The sequence below is a fragment of the Oratosquilla oratoria genome, chromosome 11 (assembly GCF_046742065.1).
Source record: "Oratosquilla oratoria isolate Oo_2021 chromosome 11, ASM4674206v1, whole genome shotgun sequence".
In the NCBI taxonomy this organism is placed as follows: Eukaryota; Metazoa; Arthropoda; class Malacostraca; order Stomatopoda; family Squillidae; genus Oratosquilla; species Oratosquilla oratoria.
In genome coordinates this window covers 3,155,620-3,179,619 of record NC_134787.1, presented here as the reverse complement: position 1 = coordinate 3,179,619, position 24,000 = coordinate 3,155,620, and the positions used below count along the sequence as shown (strand labels likewise).

The 24,000-nt window shown below is 39.7% G+C and overlaps 2 protein-coding genes across 6 annotated transcripts in view; one reads left to right on the top strand and one right to left on the bottom strand.

Annotated features, from left to right (window-relative positions):
• The window catches only part of LOC143029572 (uncharacterized), a 323,789-nt gene extending 318,881 nt beyond the window's left edge, over positions 1-4,908 (top strand). The window contains exons 13-14 of the mRNA XM_076192242.1: positions 1,840-2,022; positions 3,037-4,908. Of these exons, the coding sequence (XP_076048357.1) occupies positions 1,840-2,022; positions 3,037-3,251 (398 nt within the window). The 3' untranslated portion in view covers positions 3,252-4,908. The remainder of the gene's footprint in view (positions 1-1,839; positions 2,023-3,036) is intronic.
• A 6,394-nt stretch (positions 4,909-11,302) lies between these two features.
• LOC143029571 (uncharacterized) overlaps positions 11,303-24,000 on the bottom strand; it is a 37,418-nt gene continuing 24,720 nt past the window's right edge. For all 5 annotated transcript variants that reach the window (XM_076192237.1, XM_076192241.1, XM_076192238.1 and 2 more), the window contains 6 exons: positions 23,839-24,000; positions 20,216-20,437; positions 19,483-19,669; positions 17,423-17,545; positions 17,116-17,274; positions 11,303-14,121 (listed from right to left, as the gene is read on the bottom strand). The exon at positions 23,839-24,000 is cut by the window's right edge. In XM_076192237.1, the coding sequence (XP_076048352.1) occupies positions 11,471-14,121; positions 17,116-17,274; positions 17,423-17,545; positions 19,483-19,669; positions 20,216-20,437; positions 23,839-24,000 (3,504 nt within the window). In that variant the 3' untranslated portion in view covers positions 11,303-11,470. The remainder of the gene's footprint in view (positions 14,122-17,115; positions 17,275-17,422; positions 17,546-19,482; positions 19,670-20,215; positions 20,438-23,838) is intronic.

The window sequence follows — 24,000 nt, the reverse complement described above, 5'->3', positions numbered from 1 at the left end:
CAACATTATGCAAGTACGTAGAAATATAACATGAAATGGTTGAATTTATTATTACAATTAGGGTCGCGACTCCAGGCTAAGAGTGGATTTAGGGTCGCAGCCAAAAAAGGTTGAGAAACACTGGTTTAAACGATCAGTGGTGGTAGAGGTAGAAGTCCTGCGGGATGGACGTTGTGAGGAACCTTCCTACCGCGGCCCATCTTCAGAACCTACTTTCCCTAAAACACCATTCGCTTCCATGTGAAGGTGCAACCCCGAGGGGCTGGCACGCGGTCCCTGGACAGGCCCCCAAGATCCCTCAGCTATTTTAAATCGCCTGGCGGCAGGAAGAATAAATACACGAGACGACGTGACTTAATGTTTATTGCTCAAGTTCATGCGATCGGGAAGTTAGAAGGTACTCCGACTTCAAGATTGCGTGTGTATGTCTCTTTCATCTTAAATCACGTTCAGCAAGGCGATATCATTATCTCTTATTTCCATTTGTTTATTCATCTATTCGTTTACTGATTCATTTATCTATTTGTTTATTTATTTATCTATTTTTCTATTTTATCTACGAATATTCCTCTTTCGATCCAGATCCTATTTTACCCCAAGTCGGTTCCTCGCCTGAATAAAGTCGTCTTGCAGTAGCCAGAATAAAATATGTCTGATAAATCACTCTAATGCTGGGATGAACTCCTCTGACGTCTGTGTTTGAATCTAATATTTGTTTGGGGTGCCGCCAGGCGATTTTATTCAGCTGGAGGAAGCTCCTGTAGACACCAAAGAATGGAACTTATCTCGACTCTTCGATATACAGTCTAGTGGCACCCAGCCGATTTCATCAAATTGACAAAAATGTTGAAGTTAATGCAACGGAAAGGAGATTATTGGTTTGACAGCCACAGACAAAGGAGTGTGGAATCACATTTAACTTGAAATGATATACTACCAAGAACTCAGAATCCAGTGCAGAGGGCACCAGTCAGTATGACCCTTCCGTGTCCACCCCCCCACCCCCCGCTACGCCCTGAGGGACATTTTGACCAATTCGATTATATTTGTCCGTGAGACTTTTCTAGAAAGGCGCAAAAACGAAGTTTCTAATACTTTGTGTCTAAATTCGACTCAGGGAATCGTCTACTGCTAGCCAAAATTATATTTATAAAAAATGTGAAGACATTTGATTGCCCTTGTCTTAAAAAATTATTATTCTCTTTTTATTTAAAATACTTACAGAGAATATCAATAAAAAATCAATAAGGTTACGATGTAATTTGCCACAAATGAGCATACCAAATTAATACAAATACATGACTTGTGACGTCATATCGTCTAATCCTCTCTTTCTTCGTCATGTCGCGCACTTTATCTTCCAGGTATTATCCTTGCCCTCCAAATCTAACTCCCTCATCTCTACACACCTCTCTCTCTCTCTCTCTCTCTCTCTCTCTCTCTCTCTCTCTCTCTCTCTCTCTCTCTCTCTCTCTCTCTCTCTCTCTCTCTCTCTCTCTCTCTCTCTCTCTCTTTCTCTCTTTACCCTCAGTCTCCTCGCCTCTCTTTTGTTCTCTTTCCCGAATAATCGATTGAACTTCCCGCATTGATATAAGATTCCTGACAATGAAATCTCGCCCTTTCGATATTTTTGTCGAAATAGAATCAAAGAATATGTTTATCTTATTTAACTTAAAACATTTATATTGGAAATGTAGTCTTAGATTTATTTATATATATACATATATATATTGCCCACATGTTTACCCAATCACAGAGGCAATTTACAAAAAGGCATGAAAAATACACTCGAACTCAAATCATTCTTTACCAACAACCTTTGCACCTTTTCACCAACAGAAAGCGGGATTATCGCCGACATTTACTCCGGCGCTGAGGACGAGGGGCACTCTGGCTCCCACAACTCCAGCCAACTGCACCAGCGCGTCCACAGGAGTAACTCCACCATCACGACTCTATCTGTAGATTCGGCCCTTTCGTCCTCCGTCTGCATCTCGCCGACGAGCGTCATGTCGTCGTCAGGTAGGTCATAGAGTCGTACTTCTAAGACGTCTCGCCCCCTGACCTGGCGATCGCTTTCTACAAATAAAAAAGTAATATTTCAATAAAATGGTTGGTTACATCTATAAAAAATTACTGTCAGATCTTATAAATAAGTCTCAAACTTATCTAGAAAAAGAAGTAAAACTCTACTTTCCAACGGTAGAAAGTGTTACCAGGGCCCCCGATGCAAAACGTGTGTAAAAATATTTTGTATAAATGTATGTGTGTGTGTGCGTGTGTGCGTGTGTGTGTGTGTGTGTGTGTGTGTGTGTGTGTGTGTGTGTGTGTGTGTGTGTGTGTGTGTGTGTGTGTGTGTGTGTGTGTGTGTGTGTGTGTGTGTGTGTGTGTGTGTGTGTGTGTGTGTGTGTGTGTGTGTGTGTGTGTGTGTGTGTGTGTGTGTGTGTGTGTGTGTGTGTGTGTGTGTGTGTGTGTGTTTGTTTACCTGAGTGCCCCCACAAGACCGAGGATAATATATTCTACTGTATGTGTATATACTGAACATGCATTCACAATACAGTATAATTTCGAAAACATGCATGGCAGTCGGAGTCCATTACAGGAAAAATACGTAGCCCCACAGTGGCTGGCAACGGTCCTTGGTCCCTTCCATAGATCCCTCTGGAACTCGGGACTCTTGTCCCGCGAAGGATGAGGAAGGGAGCAGTCGCCGGTTGTCAGGTCTCTTTAGATAATGTAATTGGAGTTGAAAGAGATCTTAGGGAGGGCCCAGTCTAGAGACCGAGTGCCAGTCCCCCAGGGTTGGACCTCCAGATGGAGGCGAGGGTGTTGATAGGTTTCGGGGATGGGTCGTAGGGAGGTGCTTATCTCCGACGCCCACCCCAGAACTACCTCCAGATACCTATTGTATCACTGATTCCTTTGGTGTGTTTAGCCACTGTTTACATTTTGCACTGGTGCATCTATTATGTGGCGCTGTTCACTGTGTCCGAATCTCTCACAGGACTTACCTGACTTCGTCTTCCTCTTCGGCAGGTTTCCCAAGCCCGACATCGAACACTTCAAGTCCAATCTCCTCCCCACCGCTCCACTCTTCCCCCTTCTCCACCTCCACCATCTCCACCTCCACCTACACTACCTCCATCTCCTCCCCTTTGCCCTCCATGGCCGCCGAAGAAGATGACACGGACAGCGAGTCGCTGCAAGCCCTCGACGACTCGACCAAGACGCTACTGACAACGGAGGTGTGACGCGGTGTCCCACGAAGACCTGTGTGCGGCCCTCTCGTCGCGAATTAAACATATTTATTGTGCCGTCTGACTCGAGAAGGTCAGAGTTTGTATAGAAGCTTGTGAATGGCTGCTACACGTAGGATAACATCCGATTATTAGGGATTATATATGTATAGCCGTATATCAACAAATGTGTACATATACTGCACGCAGACAGGAATATATACACTGACACACGCACACACACACACACACACACACACACACACACACACACACACACACACACACACATAAGTGTACACACAAACTCTCACTTATACATATCCACACAAACGCTCATTTAAACATACACATCCACACACGCACACAATGGTATACATACAATTCATATACAATTGTATTAATGTAATGTATTTATTATATACTAATGTTGACACCGTGCCTTGACTTGAGAAGTCTGGAACAAGTCAGGGGTCTTGTTTGCGGCGAAAACGCGCGAGAATTGCCCTGGCAGACCTAGATCGCGTTTTCTTTGTTGGTACAGTCCCATGAAGCCCCCGCGATTATGTTTTAGTGTAGCGACCAATTCTATTTGATTCCCTATTGTATAAAGCCTTTAATTATACTTCTGTATATGCTTTTAATGTATATCACTGCCATGTTCCTACCGTTGCCACCTGGCGTAACACTTGGGGGCAACATGGTCATTTAATACAAACTGTTGTACATTGGATGTATGTTGCAGCATAGCATTATTGGAGGTTTCGTTACAGAAATATGTTTGAGTGTGGTGGTGAGTGGAAGAGGGAGGGAGGTGCAGGACAGGGCGACGGCAGTACCCCTCCTGTGACATACTGCCCCAACCGGACCCTTCTGACCCACCCCCCTCTGTCCCTCGCCGCCTCCCCTTCTTGCGCAGAACCCACAGTGCCTTCGCCCTCTCTGTCTCCCCTTCTCTTTCTCTCTCTCTCTCTCTCTGTTACTAAAGATGCATCACTACTTAGCAGTGTCTCCTCTGTCATTTCGTAATCTTTACTGAGTTGTGGTGTGATTGTGTGGATGTAGATGCTTCTATTTTTTCATCTATAATTTCATTCATGAGATCTGCCACTATCAAAATTTTGAGGTCTTAATCTGACAGTGTGTCTTTAATCATACATACACACACACACACGCTGTGTGTGTGTGTGTGTGTGTGTGTGTGTGTGTGTGTGTGTGTGTGTGTGTGTGTGTGTGTGTGTGTGTGTGTGCGTGTGTGTGTGTGCTGATGTGCAAAACGAGTGTGTATCTCCTTGCCATCCGAGGCTACTCACAGTTTACGGAAGTTTCGTCTGTGCAGGCGACGAGCCGTGGGGTGCGCAACTATCTTATGAGCTCTTGAAGTAACAAAAAGGCATTCTCTACGAATTACAAGCATGAATAACTAATGTGTTTTGACTACAGTATATTGATGTAAAACAATACATTGTTCGATGTTGCTATGTTATTATTATTTTTTCTATATCTTTGTTGCTGTCTTTCGTCCTCACATTCCGTTTTCTCTTTTGTTGTTTTTATTATTTTAGCCCATTCTCCTGACTAAATAGTGCACAGACTGTAATATTTCCACTCACAAACCCCCCCCATGTACATCTTCCCAGTTCTTTTCAATATACGTTTTTTCTTTCTCAAAGTGTGTTTTATTTATCCTCCATTTTTCATCGTTCGTTTAAGAAAAAAAAATATATATATATACACATATATATATATATATATATATATACATATATATATATATATATATGTATGTATATGTATCTTGGAGTACCCACGAAGCTGAACAAGACAGCTAAGTAACGCCAGAAAAAATATTTGTAAACTTTGTCGTTGTTCTGTAGTGCTGAAAGATACAAAAAATAAAAATAAAATATAATTCATGGGTGAAGGCTGCTCCGCCCCCTCGTTAAATATATATCGCCTGGTGATAGCTAGGACAAAGTCTCTCAAGTATACCACTGTGTAGCTTTTTTTCCACTCCATGTTTTGATGATGTATTTCTACATACATCTCACGTGCAACGATGATTTTTGACAGTGTGTCAAAGACGGTTTTTTAGGTTATGGCAGTGGCTCCTGCGTCGAGGAAGCAACTGTTTCAGAGGGAATTCCTATTTCTGCGAAGAAGAACAGGGATATTTTAACCTGAAAGGCGCTGTACGAGGATAGAAAAGAGGGAGGTCAACAAAACTGATTACACTGATTATTATATGATACATATTTTATACAACTTATCCCTGTTCGGAATAAGACAAGAAGAAAATGTCAGTATAAATCGTTTAAGTCATGAAGTCACTTGTAGGCCTGAGTTTGGTATAAAAAAAATGTAGAGGGATAGTTGTAGTGGTCTATCACTTAAGATTTGGTGTAGTGGCATTGTTGTTTGAGGGATGAGGGTTGATATTTAGTCCGGAATATTGTATAAAATGGACATTCTAGTAGCATTTATGGTATTGTGAAGGGAGTTTTGTATTGACAGAAAGGAGGGCGTCGCTTCCTTTCATTAAGCGGCCATGTGTGAGGCGGAAATGCCATAGTGTCGGTTCACAACGTCGGTTACGTTGGTGTGAAGTCAGGCATGGATGTATGTAATGATTGACTGTTTTAAGGTGGTTTGGTGAGTGTTGTTCCCAGTGACTACCACACGTTTAGCAATGTAGATCGGGGGACAGTGTATTAGGTAGTCGCTTGATGGATTTTCTCGGAGACAATTACTTAGTTCAGTATGTAAGAACCCACAAGACATGGAAACTTATTCGATCTATTGATCACTAGCCGTGAAAGCATGATAACCGATGTAGAAGTCGGTGAAACTATTGCAAATAGTGATCACAACTTAGATTCAAACTGCTAAGAAATTTTTGAACAGATACTTGCATTTCTAAAATACCCGATTTCAGTAAAGCTCAGTTCATAGGACTGCGTCAGGAGCTTCAGCTTACAGATTGAGAGAAAAGATAAAGCGAAAGACCTGTAGATCAGATGTGTGAGATTGTTCAAAATACGCTTATTAAGATGATTCATACATCCCATTTAAGGACAGAAGCCCCCCAAATCAGGCTCGCCCAAAATGGCTTGACAAAGAAACTGAAAAAAGAGACAGGCTTATAAGAAACACAAGTGCTCGGGTGCACCTAATGGCTATCAAAGTTATGTATTAGTACAGAGAGATTTAAAAGAGACAATTAAAAAAAACGAAAACTACAATATGAAATGAATATCGCTGATAAACCCAAAGAATCCCAAAGAATTCTATAGTTACATTAGAGATAAAAAGGTTATTAGGAATCACATTGGCCCACTATTATCTGCTGACAGTCAACTTGAATATTCAAATGAAGAAATGTGTAATATTCTAAACAACTATTTTAGCTCAGTATTCGTAAACGAAACCCCTCAAAGTGAACTCCAAACTGAAACCTGTTAAAAGTTTAGGGTGAACTTACTACGGTAAATATAACAAAAGAAAAAATTAAAAGATGTGTAGAGAAACTCAAAGTTAATAAATCGCTAGGGCCTGACGGTTGGCAGCCAAGAATCTTAAAGGAAATGAAAAATGAGATTGTTGTTCCATTAGAAATTATTTTCAAGAAATCCATCATATCCGGAGATGTCCCAAGAGAAAGAAAACTAGCTAACGTTACTCCCATATTCAAAAAAGGTGACAAAAAGAAACCAAATAACTACAGGCCTAAGCTTGACTTCGATCGTAGGAAAAATAATGGAAACTATCATCAGAGATTCTATTGAACATCATTTAGAGAGTAACTGTTTGATAAATGATAGCCAACATGGATTTAGACGAAAATGTTCTTGCGTGACTAACTTATTCCAACTCTACAACACAGTAATCTCGAATTATGACAAAAGAAACAATATAGATTTAATATATCTAGACTTTGCAAAAGCTTTTGATACCGTCCCCCCACAAAAGACTACTTACTAAATTAGCTTCACACGGAATAAGTGATAGCCTATTTAGTTAGACTAGTAATTGGTTGAATGATCAAAAACGGAGTTGTTTTAAGTGGAAAAACTTCTAGATGGAAAAATGTTACGAGTGGAGTTCCTCAGGTATCCGTTCTTGAACCACTTCTATTCATAGTATATATAAATGATATAGACAACGGACTGAAATCTGTTGTTTCCGAATTTACAGATGATACAAAAATGTGCAGAATGGCAAATGAACACTTAAACTAATTAGATATTCAAGAAGATTTAGATAAATTACAGGAAGGTAATGCACATGGGTAAAAATAACAGTAAGTACAATCACAAGTTAATTGGAAATTCGTTAACAAAAGTGGATAGTGAAAAGGATCTCGGCGTAATTATCAGTAATGATCTCAAATTATCTAAGCAGTGTATTTCAACCTCTGAGAAAGCAAATAACATTCTAGGACTGATTGCGCGATTTTTTGACTTCACAAGTCTATCTCTCATTAACAAGCTATATAAATCGTTAGTTCGTCCACATTTGGAATGTGCTGTTTCCGTATGGTCACCAAATCTCATTAAAGACATTGACAGATTGGAAAAAGTACAACGGCGAGCCACAAAACTGATTCCAAATATCAAAAATAAATCATACGAAAATCGACTAAAACATATTAATCTGTTTTCCCTAAAAAAAAAAAAAAAAAAAAGCATAGACTCAGAGGTCCCTTGATACAAGTTTTTAAGATTCTAAATGAAATTGACAGCATCAAAAGTGACAAAATGGTCACACTGAGTGAGAATAAAAAAAAAATAATGGTATCAAACTGTCAAGAAATATATTTAATTTGGAAGTGGGTAGAAACAACTTCGCCAACCGTGCAGTTAATGAATGAAATAAACTTCCTGAAGAGGCAGTGCAATGTAGTTTAGTCCGAAACTTTAAGAATCCTTAGGATAAACACCTAAGCAAGATGCTGTAATGACTGTCATTCATTTTATATTATTTGTTTATTTATTTTGTTATTTATCTGTTTGTTTATTATTATTTGCTTGATTCTCATTTATCATTAGTTATATGTCAATTCATTATTATTTGATATTTACCTGTTATTTAACTATATGCATTTATTTATTTGTTTTATTGATTATTTATATTATTATATCTTTATTTATTTATTTGTTTATCATTATTATAATTTTTTCGCATCCGACCTTCTTATGGACCAAGAGGTCTCCTGTCGACATGATCCGCCTTTGTAATCCTTTGTAGTCTGTTATTGGCAGTAGAGTGGAAGTGTTGAAAGGGATGGGTATTGCATATCGAGCCGTTTTGTCACTTCGTTTGTTGCCAGGAATGCCAACGTGAGTTGGTCCTCAGTAGAATACAGATTTAAAGATGGCGGAGGATTGGATGATCTACGAGAGGATTTTGTGGGCCAATGGGTGGCGGGACTCCCTGGTGGAAATTACTTTTAAGGGTGTTACGTGAGTCTGAAACATTTATATGGGACGTGGGGCTGGGGTCGCGGCTTTTATATATAAATGCTGAGAATGCAAAGAGTTCATTGGTGAAGATTGAAGCGATTGTGGACAGGGATTTAGATCTTGTTTCAGTTACGTCACTGCTGTGTAACCTACTCCTTCGCTAGAGCGGGAAGCTTCGATCTATATGTTACTATCTGTTGAACGAATGAAGCAGGGGGAGAGAAGTTCCTGTCGGATAACTTGTTATTTTTTCAGGGTGGCTAAGGTGAGGCAGATACTGTAGAAAAAAAAACAATCAGGTGCTTAGGTAGGAGTCGTCATGGAAGGGACATTGTTAATTATTTTCAATGTGGATATTAGGTCTGCCATTTTCTTGCCATGCGGATGGACATTATGTTGGTATTTGTCAAATTATTGGTGTTTTCTAGACTTTAATGGTAAGAGAGATTGGAATGGTAGAGATGTTCTTGATGTAGTAAAGATATTTCAGTAACGTCAGGGAACGGTGGATGTCTAGCAAGGGATGTCCACGCTTTGTGTACAATTTTTTTTATTAGAGTGCTAGGAAAAGTATCTGTGATGATGCCAAGGCCGAAGAAACATACAGGTTTCACTGTATCCATGTATTTTGCATCTTATTCACGTCATGAAACTAGTGATTGGCCTTCCCACGCTCGAACAGAATTGTCCAGTATTGCCTAAGAATTCCTGACAAAGTATTCGTCAAACATGAACTGTTGCAATACTGAGTATCAAAGGATTTGGACATAGCCATCTATTTCATATCACCATCAAAACCCTTCCATGGGATTGAAGTATGTACGTCCGTTACGCCAAGACCTAATGGTTATTGTACAAATGCATAATATAAAATGTTTGCACATTGGACTTTATTCAAACCCCATTAACCTTTCCAGCATGTAGTCCTTCACAGATACAACAGCATCCGAAGAACTGTGTGTGTGGCGGAGGAGTAAACTTGGTATACGTAGTCGAGATTATTCTGTATGAGAACCGGGTATTAGTTCCAGAGCGACCTCTGTCTGTCCCCAACTGATGTGAGATGGCAGCTTTAGGAAATAGCAAACTTGGAAACATGGTGGGGGGTTTTTATGCTTAAGGTGGAGATTCCAGGTGAGTCTATCGTCGAGAATCAGACCCAGAAATTGTGCCTGTTCTAATATTAGGAGGGTGGTGTTTCCTTGTTCAATTGGACTAGTGCCGTTTGCAGTAGTCCTTGGTGACAGATTTTGAACTTAAGAAACGGAATCTATGATCATCTGCCAATTGTTTAACTTGGGTTACAACTTTTTTGAAGAAGGCTGTTTGTATGAACAAGGCGACTTCCGTCGTAGAGCAGGACTAGGTCGTCGACGTATAAGCTGATGATTATTTTGGAATGGATTTGTTTTATGTCATCGTGTTTTGGTGAGATTATGAAAGCTGAGGACACTTCTTCGGGAGACTCCTTGTTGGACATGTGGTGAGGAGAGAGTTAATTCTATACGTACTCGGAATTTTCTACAGATTAGAGGTTAATAATAATAATAATAAATTTATTTGGCAAAGAATCAATATACATGAAGTGCAGATAATGATAAGAACATATAGTTCGAAATGATAATTGGGATATAAAGTCCCAGGTGGTAAAGCTTATGTAGGACCTACCTTTTCCAGGCAGTTATATGCTCTTGCCAAATAAAGAATACGGGATAGACGTGTTGTTTACTGGCTTAGGCAATGCACATTGTCGTTTCAGTTCGCGTTAGGGTGTTTGTAGTGCTGCGGCCTGTACGGACTCCTGTTCAAGATAATAGTGCCCCAGTTGCCATGAGAGCAGGATTGGTACTCTTTTATTAGGTGACTGGGTGGTAGCTATCTAAAGGAGGTTGTCTTTTCCTGGATTAAGGAAGGGAATGATGATGAGTTCTCTCCAGGCAGTTGGGAGGTTGCCTATTGACCATATTTGGTTGAAGAGGTTTAATGTAAAGGCATGCGATTCAAGTGATCATTTATAATTATGTATACATATATGAATTAAAAATTTGTAAGCATCAAATCATTTGGATTTTTCTGTTATGGCTATTGTCTCAATCTGATATCAATTTCTTATTTCTAATACATCCCTTTCATTTATGGGACTGAATTTTATTTAATTTTGTTCATTTTATTTGTAACTCGGATGCAGATGGATATATACTGTAGTATCATGTAGGAAACTGTATTAGCACCATATAAGCATTATCATGGTAGAGCAATTCAACATTAAGTTGCATTGAAACATGTTATCAAGTGAGGTTTAATGAGCCTGACACATTTATTTTATTTGTTTTGGTTCAAAGTAAATTGGACAAATTCTAATCTATGCATATATAAATGAAAAGTTAATACCAATCTGTGTTATCTCTTATTGTTTAACAATACTTCCTATCCTCTGTCCCCTGTTTGTATAGAGCAGATATGTTGTGGAGTAATCAATCATGAATTATGCTTATGATATTGAGATCTGTCACATTTTGGAAAGGTTCCTCCCTCCTGCTCTGATTTTCATCCTTTTCCAGACCAATTTGCAGTAAAAAATTGATATATTGGGGTTACTAAGACAAGATTGTACTAAATATGATTTATTATGAGATGTATAAATTCTCTTACAAAGTTAACATATTTATTACGTCGGCCTAACATATAACTTTTTGTTATTTTTGTCCGTTTTTCTTGTAATACCTGATATATTTTGAGTCGTTTATTACTGGACAGATCTACTATAACCTGTTAATCATAATGATTACAATAGAACGTACTCTGTTTTGCAGATTTGGGAGGACCTGGTTGCACATAACCGTCAGAGACCTCTATTACTGTCGTCCCTGTGAGCATGATTTCACCAACTTTGTTTCCAAAGTCTCTGGCATGAGGTTTCATATCCTTTTGTCTCGACTTCATATTTGTTTCGTCTTGAATTTGATGCACCACTTCACTTGCACAGTGTTCCCCTTCCTTCTCTGAAGAGCCTGTTTCTTCTGTACTAGCTGACTCTTTGGTGTCTCTTTTTTGTTTATTGACCTTTTTCTCTGGAGTTTTTATTCTCCCAAAGAGTTTGTTTATATCTGGTCTTCTTACTGTGTTGTTTATCTTTGTTAAGTCTGGAGCAGAGGTACTGAGACGTTTTGAAGTCAAAGGATGTGCTTGGAGAGAATGTTGGTTTTCTTCATCAACACTAATAGAATGGACAGGTCTGTGATCAATGCGATTACGGTTTTGTGCTTTGCTGTTAACTAGACTTTGATCCCTACATTTCCTACAACATCCAGTTTGATTAATGTTACTTTCACTTTTTGAAGGTTTACGTTGAAGAAATGGTTTATTTAGAGCAAATTTTCCTATATTCAATCTGCCATCTCTAAGTCTTTTGCTTAATCTCTTCGGGGGAAGACCAATCTGAATATTCGTGACTTTGCCTATGGTGTTCACTGCTACTGCTTTGGGATAGTCATACCCCAAAGCCGCATTGCTCGAAGTCGGAGGCACATCATATCCTGGGTGAAACTGAAATTGACGATTTTCTTGTTCCTGTTGGAGTCGCTTTGGAAGTAAATGGCAACCAAATGCATCTATACTATTTCTGTGATCCTGGCCAAATTTGAACTTTGTATCTCCGTCATTACTGGGGTCAGGGAGAGGTGTAACATACCCAGAACTAGAATGTAATGAAATGGAACATGTGTTTTTCCCACTGTCATTACTAGACCCAAGTTCAAGGTACAAGGGGTTTGTTTTGTCTTCCCACAAATGTGAAACCTCATTTCTGTTCCCTGGTGATGAAAGAGTACTTTCTCTACTTCCTGAGCTCCGATCTTTGATATACGATATGGCAGAAGTGTAATCTGGACCAGGATCACTTTGAATACAAGATCTTGTACAGCAACAGTAGATGCAACACACAAGAAAGAGAGTACTCATGACAGCAATAACAGCAGAAATCACTATGGCCATATTGCTTGTAAAAGGGCCATCAATAGTCATCACTTCCTTGCACAAGCTTATAGAAGAGGATTCATTCTGCCCCTTCTTAAACATAATAGAGTCCTCTTCAACAGCTCTTCTTCGTCTTCTAGCAACGTAAGTGTACTTCTGATCTCCAGGAAGTGCATCATCATGTGGACTACTTTCATATGTGAAAGTCTGTCTTCTGTTACTGGACAAAGATCTACCAGTAGCATGGTCACCATTACCAACCCACCCAAATCCTGAAAACTTATCTCCTTCATTGCTGGGAGAGTGAGATCTACCTGAAGCAATACCCACTGAGGGCAATCGAATTCCTGAAAGAGGTATCCGCTCACCAGTGCTTGTGTATACGAAGGGTCCTATTTCCTCAACTTTTTCTGTCACTGGTATTACAGGAGCTGATGGAGTTACAGGAGGATTGGTCACATAACTCTGAACCCTTCCATCGTACACAGAAGGAAGATAATCTGGATAGTAAGTGTTTCCTTCACTTGGAACAACTGGCTCATTTTCTTCTTCAGGGAGCAAAGAATCTTCCTTGCCATCCTCTAACGCAAGTGCCACAGACTCGTCAGACATTTTCTCAAAACAAATGACATAACTAGTACCTGCAGCCAAATCCTGTATGACATACTGGTTATTAAAATCCTGCAATGCCTCCCCACCCCGGCTAATAAGAATGATCTCTGTCTCATTTTCTTCCCCAAACTCTCGGTAAGTTATCATCCATCCAACTGGTTGCATGGCTAAATCACTTCTGTGGACAGAATCATTCTTAAGACGGACTGTCACATTCCATGAGATGGCAATTTGATGTGTGCCTGGTGTGATGGCAACTTCATCTGTCTGAACTGTATACTGAAGTGTTTCAGACATATGGTCATCTATTGCAGTAATCCCAACACCTAATGATGCATCCTTGACTTTAGCTAAGGTGGTCGGGAAAGTTGTTGCACTAATCGTAGTAGACAAAACAGGGCTTGTTCGAGTCTGTAGGCAATGGTCAGCCCTACTGAAACTATAGTATTTTTCCAGTGGTGTAACACAAATTATGTATGGAGTGTTTGGATCAAGACCATTTATTATTTCTGTGTAGGGAAAATCAGCAATGGCCCAGTCACTGCTTTTGGCCTTGTAATGATCAAGTGTTACTTTTGTTAAGGCTTCCCTTGGGTCATCCGAAGGTGTACGAATCGTAATGCCCCAAGACAAGGTTTCTTCGAGGCCATAGAGTTCAGAGAGCTTGTAAAATTCCACATCAACTTTCCATGCCACCAAGATTGCTTGATAATTGAGCGTCGTGACGTTCAACAAGTGGAGCAATGAGAATGCTCTAGAAAGAAGGCCTCCACTATTATCCCCAACCAAAATCGTTTTTGCTTCTCTCTGAGCTGAGTTCCCACATAGATCTTGTCCTGTGGATAGAGGTAGAATCATATTAGGATTTGTACAAATATTAACACAGAGAGCATTAACTGTAATAAAAAGATATGTGAATGAATGATTGTGATGGTGATAGCAGGGGCCAAAAATACGGAAGCAATATGACAATAACAACTATTACAGCAATGATGATAATAACAGTGAAATAAATGTATTTGCATATGGGGCAATACATGTTTATTTCCAGCCCTTTTCTGTGTTCAAACTGCTTTAATGTAGTGGTTAGTCTGCTGGGTTGATATTTGGGGAAGTCTAATGCAATACAAAATTAGACAGTCTTCATTACAATCATTATAATTCTTATTTTTATAACTAGTACTATGTATATGTATGATTATCATTTTACTCTTATGACTTAATATAATCACTATTATTCATTTTACCATATCATTACTATTGGTCCCCTTACTATTGGGTCTCTATATTGTACAAAACTGGTAATTTATAATCATCACTATGGTCACAGGCCAACTCATCCTATCACCAACTCAGCCTATACCAACATTGCCATCACAATCACAATCACCACTGCCATCGCTATAGGAGACACAGAAGAAGTAAGAGAATGCAGAGTGACTTAGAAGACACACCTCTATCAAGGACCAAAAGATTGTACAAAACAACTAAATCTATTGGACAAAAAGACTGTAAAATGGTATCCCCCATGGACCAATACTCTCACATGTGATAAAACCTCTTAAACAGTGATCCCCCAACACCAGATCCAGAACATCAAAGCACTCACCTACACAGACAACAATATCCCTGAAATAGCAACTATAAAATAGTAGCACAGAACACCTGAGCTTATTTGGATATACTAGAAAAATAGTTAAAAAATAATGAAATGGAGGCCTCACCCAAAAAATCCTTGGTGATATGACTCACTCCAGACAACCAAGAATGAAAGAACTATCCAATAGTCTATCTATATACCATGGGCCTTTTCCCCTTACAAGAGAGGTAGCCCATCCAATAGTATAATTAAATTGCAAAATCCTTCTATTGGAAAAGACCTCAAAAAATCTAGGCCTCTGTTTTTTATATTCACATGACCTTCAGCCTTCACATCAAAGATCTGACAATGAAAATCAACACAGAAATAAGTTTACTAAAATCAATCATAAGGATGGACTTTGGGTAGTAGAAGAAAGCTTTAATAACAGTCTAAAACAGGTCTCAAGAATAACAATTGATTAGGCTTCCTCAGCATGGTTCTCAACAATAAGTAAAACAAATACATCCTTACAGTCTATAATCAATTGTTTCCTTGAGTTTCACTTCATGGAAAACCTGCAACCCCACAAAGGCTGGCAGTGATCCTCAGACCTCCCACAGATTTCTGTGGATGGTAACTTTAAACTGTTGTCTGTGCTGTATTAGTGTGGACTATTTCTAAGTCACCTGCTGAAGGAGAAGAGTCATCAGTTGTCAGCTCTCTTTGTGTGAAAAAATGGAAGAAGTATAGTTGAAGTTTATAGAGAGATCTTTGGGCCCATCCAGAGACCTAGTGTCAGCCCCCCAGGGTAAGGAGGTTAATGAGTTTTGAAAATTGACAGCTTTGCTGTCCATTCTACAGGACCACAACATGTAAGTTCCCATCACTGGTCCCTTACAAACTATACAAAACAAATACTAAGAATAATAAAAGGATGCACCAAAACCACCCCAATGGTACAACTTCACACAGAAACCAAAATCCTCCCCATAGAATATCATATGAAAATAATAGCTACACAGTAATATGCAAAGACCCTCAACCCTTCTCATCCTTTTCATTACACCATAGAAGAATGGCCAAATGAATGAAAAAAAATATACCAGCAGTATACTAAAACATTTACAAGTCTGCCACCTGTACTACACAATATATCCACACAAAAGTGCATTCATACTCAGATCACAAAACAAGCTCTTAAAGACCAACCACCAAACTCCCTCTCTCATCAAACCCCTCCAGAAAAATCCTTACAAAGAAAATAAAAAAAACACATTAACATTCATGCTTTCAGGTCATTATCCAGCACTAAGACAGTACCAGTACAGAACAGGCCTGGCAACTGAAACAAACTGCCCTAGGTGCATCCATCACACAGAGGAACACAAAACAACTTATCTTATACAGCCCCACTCTAGCTATACCCAGATCAAATATTTCTTACTTGAGTGAATTATGTGTTTGTTTCCAGTTACTTAGGTGCTGATTCTCCTACAACAGAAACCTGGGGCAACAGATTGACTGTTTGAATTAATTCTATTTTGTATGGAATTAGCTATCTCTGGTGTATAGTTGGAAATGTATTTTTTCCTGTGGTCTATAGGAAAGTCTTATTTGGTTGTTTTCTGCATGGCTACTATAATATCTCCTACTGCCTTGTCTATAGATAGAAATTTGGTTTTAGCAAAGGTCCCTAGATTCTTTCCTTTTTCTTCTACTGTATGTAAGCTTGTCATTTTCCTTTCTTAGAATTAGTGAAACTTTCTTACACTCTATTTTTCCTTCACATCCTATGGTGGCAATGATATATGCAAAATGACCAAGATTTTGCTATCTCTGGCAATTGGCACCATTTTTCCCATAACATCTATAAGCATGATAGATGTGCATTTCTGCATGCTATACAGCATCTTCCAATCATCCCACCAACATCATACACACTACCAATTCCCAAAAATACTACCACCACTACTGCCAAAGCCACAAAAATCTACGTTAACACCCCAAAATCAACAGCACATACAGTGAGACCTCTCATTAATGGACGTTAATTAGCTGCGTTTGCGGTGTTTTCGCTGTGTTTTCGGTGTTTTTGGTTCTGTTGTTTAGTGCGTGCAATCACTATGCCACCCAAAAACCACTCCAAATCAACGGATTATTCACATCAACGGACACCGTTACCCCCCTTTTAGTCCGTTAATGAGAGGTAGTACTGCATATGTAACGACAGCTGTTATCATTTAGGTACCTGTGAGTGTGGAAAGCTCCTGGTCCTGAAGTCGAAGTGGAATGGAGCACATGGGTCTGTTGATTCTTACAGAAGATGAAGATCGGTCAGACTCTTCCTTTTTTTCTTCTTGAGCCTCGAGCATCCACATGGCAGCACAGTCACATCTCCACGGGTTGCCTGAGCAAAACCCTTCCGTCATATTTCTTGGCTAAGGATCTGTTGCCATCCTATATATACAAGAAAGGATTTGTGCACAGTAACAGTCATTCTTAATGCAATCATGCTACTCCATCATGCAGTGATGTATAAAGAAACACTTGGTAACCTTCAAGGTTGAGCTCAACAAGAGATGACGGGAACTGATGGGGAGACAGCTCATGGAGGAGGTTATTACTCAAGTCAAGAGTCTGAAGTCTCATCATCTGGGAGAGAACATTACTCTTGATGGCTGTGTATACAGAGAGAGAACAAATGAATTAATCTAAATGTAAAGCATGTACTATTGCAAAAAACAAATGATATATCACAACATTGCAAATACTGACTATCTTTTGATGCTGAGTATTATATTATTGTTTTATATTTTATATAATTGGTTTATATATATTGCTTTATATGTTAGCTTTCTTATAATAAAGGTATTTCTCTCATAATTAAAATTGTATTAATGTAACAATTAGAACATACAGTATTTACAGAGTTCTGATATATCATGGGTCAGGTTTGGGTATCAGCAGTATATTGTGCATAACCAAAAGATTAGATATCTATATTTTTATTCTATGTTGTCCTGTGAGTTTTCAAAATATTTGTAATATATATATATATATATATATATATATATATATATATATGTAACTTTTCAACCACAAATCACTTTTAATTCCATGACATCGCAGTTGAGATTGAGAGCAGCTCTAAGGAGGCATATGTTGGAAATTGAAATGTGGTCGAAGCAAGGAATCGAACTCAGCTCACCTGTGACAAAGTGGCAGTGACTTAGCCCAATACACTATCAAGAGGAACATAAGTTATGCACAACTTTCTTATATTTGTATGCTCGAGTTACATACACATACACGAAATATTGCGTTCAACCGACCTCCGCCATGAGAGTATAATTGTTAGTATGTGCACGTGGGAAAGTTTATCTTAAATTTTGGTGGAAGTAGGAAGTGGTGATGGGGGGGTGTCACTGAGAATATAGCCCTCAGGGCAGCACTTTGGCATGTAAGGGCTCTGCTCCTAAGACAAGAAAGAATTGCACTGATATGCCTATTTGATGAATCAGTGGGGGTAAACTAGCTCCATCTCTTGGGCCTTGCTATAGAAGAGCCTTGTTGCACTGCCTATGATCCAAGTAGAGTGATGGGTAACAAGACAACCCTTTATTCCTGATGTGCTAAGATGAAAGGTTATGGCTGAATGGGTTTTATTTATGATGTGGGTGGGTGCTTTGATCTGGTTGGGGGATGGGGGAGTGGCTATGTATTGAAGCAGTGGAGTACACCAGATTCAGGCTTCAGGCCATCCTGTTAAGGTGTTGTCTTGCTGCACTGTATTGCTGCTGACCTGAGTAGTGTGGCAGGGGATGGAGATGACCTTTCATTTACATGGAGCTAAGATGAGAGGGACAATAAATGGGATCTTGACTGGATATAGGATATGTGTATGCTTTGAATCTGTCACCCCTATTATAAGGAGGAAAGAGCTTTTTCACTATATGTACATAAGTACAATCAATAAATCATCTGTAACCTCAAGTTTCACTAAGTGGAAAACCCACAGCCACACAGTGGCTGGCAACAATCCTTGAAACCTCCATCAAATCTTTCTGGGAAGAAACTTCAGAAAGTTGTTTGTGTTGTATCAGTGTAGGACTGTTTCTTTGTCAACAGATTAAAGTGCTAGGAAGAGTAAAGCAGCTGAGAGTTGTCAGCTATCTATGTGTGAAAAATAATGAAATTACAATTTAAGTTAATAAAGTAAGATCTTGGGCTCAGTCCAAAGACTGAGTGCCAAACTTTTAGGGCTGCATCACCTGAGGGAGATGAGGGGGTTAACAAGTTTTGAAAATGAGTACCTTTGCTGTCCATATTCAGAACCACCACATACCATCACTGGTTCCTGCATAAGTACACATGAATGGGGCTGTGGGTTTTCCACTTAGTGAAACTTGAGGCAACAACTGATTAATTGATTCCACATATACACAATAGGATTATTGTTCATCATTTCAGTGAACACCAATAACCTCTCAGCTGCAAGTAGACACATTGATCTTTCAGTAATCTACCCTTTACTCCCAACTTTTAGAAATTATGAACTGATATTCCAACTTGGACCCAAAGATCTGGTTATGTATAAGTAAAATATGGGACTTACATTTTATGCTATTATGGGAGAGGTCGAGTTGGACAAGCCTTCTCAGGAAACTCCCACCAAACTGCTCTGGAAAAGTTGTTAGCCCATTATGATCAAGGTCGAGCTTAATGTATGATGCACCTGGCACATCGACGTTGGCTGAAGATAGGTTCAACCACAAATTTGATATTTCATCTGCTGGTTTCATCTGAAAATATATGATTTAATGAAATAAAGTTATATACATATTCTGTCTCATTTTCAATGCAAGAAATTTTAAGGAAAGGGTAAGGATGTCTTTTAGACATTAATGGATTTGGAAAAGGCATATGACAAGGATGAGAGAGAGGCATTATGGGGATATGTTATGGATGTATGGGATAGAGACAAGTCTACTGAGGGCAGTCAAAAGATTTTACATGAGCTTGTGTGAAGGTAGGGAATGTAGAGAGTGCGTGTACGAATGCATTCGAGTGTTTATTTACCTAGTTGTAAATACACACTCGAACGCATTTGTACACGCACTCTCTACATTCCCTACCTGTGTGTATATGTGTGCGTTTGTTCACCTAGTTACATTTCCCTATTCAATGTTACAGGACTGTCTTTTTTCTATACTTTTTTCAAAATTCATCTCAAACCTCCATCAAGGTCTTCATACTCCATCATCTGGTCTCCACCCCTACCCCCGCAGCTGAATAAAATCCCTCTTGACAAAGGATACAATGACCATGCAAGTCGACTTCTGCCTCACCTTGCCGAGTTGGTTGAACGAAAGAGCCAAGTGACGAAGGCGCGGAAGCAGCGTGACCAAGGTCGACGCCGGAGGAACCTCCTGCAGAAGGTTATGTCGGAGATCCAGCGACTGCAGGCGACTGAGGTTGGCCAGAGCGGTGGGGAACCTGACGAGGTAGTTGTATGCAAAGCTCACGCGAGTTAAGGAGTGCGCTAGCCTACCGAAAGCGTCGGGGTCGACCTGCAATACAAAGAAATGGTAGAAATGCATACGCGCTATATTCAGGAACTATGGTCTTGTACTGCATGCTGTACAGTCACAGTAAAGGGAAAGCTGAATATATAATTGTAATACTGTGGTTACAGGCCATGTTGTACTTGGAACTGAGAAAATTCCGAAAGTAGTATGTAATTCACATGCATTTTTTTTCTGTAATCTACTGCTGAGTGTATATAAGATTATTGTGAGGCACTGTATTTAATCAACTACATGGCGATTTTTACTGAGAGCCTCATTTCCCCGTTGCTAGTCTTCAAATCCCATCAACAATTTCACCTCTATCTTAAGGCGCAGCCCCGAGAGGCTGGCACTCACTCTCCGGCCCGGATCCTCGATCTATTAGTTCCAAGTATCGTTCCTCCAGTTTTTCGCCATGGGAGCGGTAACAACCGGTGATTGCTCCTCTCCTCTTCCTTCTACAAACTAGTGACATAGAAACAGATCCACAGTAATACCAAATAAACAATTGTCTAAAGTTTCTCCCTGAACTACGGAATGATTTTTTACAAAGGATTATAAAGGCGGAGCATGCCGACAGGAGACCTTTTGGTCCATACCTAGGTCGGATGCGAAAAAATCAAAACAATAATAAATGAATAGATAAAAACTATAATAATGCAAATAGATAAAATACATAAATAAATGCATATAGTTAAATAATAAACAAACAGGTAAATGGTAAATAATAATAAATTTACATATAACTAATAATAAATGAGAATCAAACAGGCAAATGATAACAAAACAAAAACAAATAATATAAAATAGATTATAATCATTACAGCATCTTGCTTAGGTGTTTATCTAAATGATTCTAGGGATCACTGATGAACGCTGTGGGGTTGTAGTTATCCGATCATTTAAACTCAAGGCAACGGCTCCCAGTAGTAATAGTAGTAGCAGTCGTAGTACTATTTAGTAAGAGAAGGTCTGCTCACTAAACAATTTTTCACTTCAGTTGGCGTATGTCGTCATATGGAAGCTCAGGTCTACCGGCCAAGCAACTCTGTTGAGCCCATTGTCCAACGAAAGGCTTCGATTAATTATCAGACCAAGTTAGCAAAGGCGCTCACAGCCAGGTCCTATTTGAAAATTATTTATATTTTGCAACTACAAATCGTTTTATATTGAAAAAGAAAAAGTTTAACTTTTGTAGGATGGGTATGAACATATAGGGAGTCAATTTTTATTTTGTTTAACATTATTGATAAAACTATCTTAAGGAAAAATATTTCAACACGATGTGGTATCCGTGTGGCTTCCCTTGCATTTGAGGGAGTAATTTCGTTCTAAAGTAAACAAGAACGACCTCAATATGTCCCAACGTTACAGGAACGTACTGAACATATCTAACATTCCATTTTTTCCACATTCTGAAGGCATCAGCATAGAATTAATAGAGCAAGCATGCATGGGCACATACGTGCAATTTGAAGGACACAACAAGCCCTGCATCCTTTCCTGCATCCTACATTTATGTACATACATTTACGTAAATGCATATAGATCGGTCTATATATGAGTTCCGTGATCCAAGGCCATAGTGAATCGCACACGCATCCACGTAGGCACGCCCACGCGTGCGCGAGCACACACCCACCCACCCACACACACACACACACACACACACACACACACACACACACACACACACACAAGAAAGACAGTTATAGAAGGGACCTGAAAAAGAACAGCTTTCCCCACAGAGTAATAGACATCTGGAACAAGTTGGACGAAAAAGTGGTGTGTGCAAAAACAATTCATGAATTCAAAAACAGTTTAGATAAAATGAGATATGAAGACGGGACACCACGAGCATAGCTCCCTTTCCCGTAAAATACAACTAGGTAAATACACACACATGCAAACAAACAAATGCTGAAGCGGTCAGAATCATTATGATTCTGGTTTGCGCTCGGATAATCTTGCCCACGTGCCCTGGACACCATCGCACTGTACACTACAGTACTCGTCTATGCGTAGGGTGTGTCCATCGCTAGAGGGTGTGGCGGTTACCCAGTTACTGATCCTTGAATACTGAACACGTGCAATAAGCACAGACATGTCCATGGGAGTCTGCAGCCTCGGTACTCTAATTGCTGCTCTTTGTACTACGACCTCGTTCCTCTTTGTACCGCGACGTTCGCTAAAACCATCGTTTTCCCAACGTTCGCTCTGATGGCGGCACACTAGGCTAGAATGCTACTTGCTTTTTCTGTTTCGCTTGAGAAAACACTATTTCGGTTACAATGATCTAGACATTTCAACATCTCAACAATGTATCTAACATTCGTATAGGTTTAACTTTTCTAATTCGTCATTCAACTTCTCGCTATATGACTCAAAAGTAATTTAACTTTTCGGAAATCTGAAAAACAAAAGATTGTAACCGTGGTCGTTTCTACTTGGAGTAGCTAAAGCAAGTAACATGCTAGCGAAAAACGCTTAGTGTGCCGCCATTTTTATATGGCTTTCCTTTTGGAGCGGACCCCGGTCTCTAGCAAGGGGTCTCGATCGATCAAGACGTCTTTCAGACCGTAGTCCAACTCCCCACGATAGCCTGCCCTTAGCCAGAAGAAAATATATAAAGCAGACCACCGTACCGAGGGGATCGGTAACGGTATTGCCTGCGGCTTTTGCTCAAGGGGAGCACAGCAGCAATTGTTCCCAGCAATAAACATCGCAGAAGTCGATCCTGTGTTATTAGTGGTCAAAGGTTTCTTTCAGCCCCAGTGACGTTCTTTATATATTTTGTTCTTGTTGTCGCTGAAAGAGATAATGTGGTCTCTCCCTCTCGCAAGAATACAATCATCTGGTAACAGGAAATATCACTGGGTTGAAGGGTGTGTAGTGTCTCATGGCGTAAAAGCACCGACACAGAAAGATCCGGATTGATGGAGATGACTTGGCACTGGGAGATTCAATCTCGACTCATGACCCAGAGGGAAAGACACTCAGTTCGATAAAACGACAGAAATAAATACTGACAAGCGCAGGGTGACCAGAATTCTCAAGTAGGAATATGCCAGATAGAAGCTGAAATTCTGCTAGAATGGCAAAATAATTCTAAATATTTTGACCCTCTTAGTACGTTCGGTTTCTGTTATACTTTTTGATGGATATGGTACTATTTCTAAGGAAAATATGCTACATTTAGTGATTATGTTAAACCTGGTCGCCCTGCCACTCAATGTGGGGGAAAATGTGGACAAAATACACGAAAACTGCAGAGAATTGAATTACACCAACAAAAGTTAGGAACAATCGACAACATCTCGATTAATCGATATACCCTCAACACCTTCAACCACAGTGACGCCCTCCACGGACCGAGACCCCTAATTAACTCATGACGACCTTACCTGTGACAAGTTCGATTGGACGACGGCCAGGGTCTCCAAGTCACCCGGAACCTTCAGGAGGAGCTCCCGACTGAGGCGAGGCACTTCGCAGCCATGGAGGTACAGTTCGTGGATCGTGGCAGCGTCTTCTCGATTGTTGTCAGACGAACTCTGGTTCGTAGC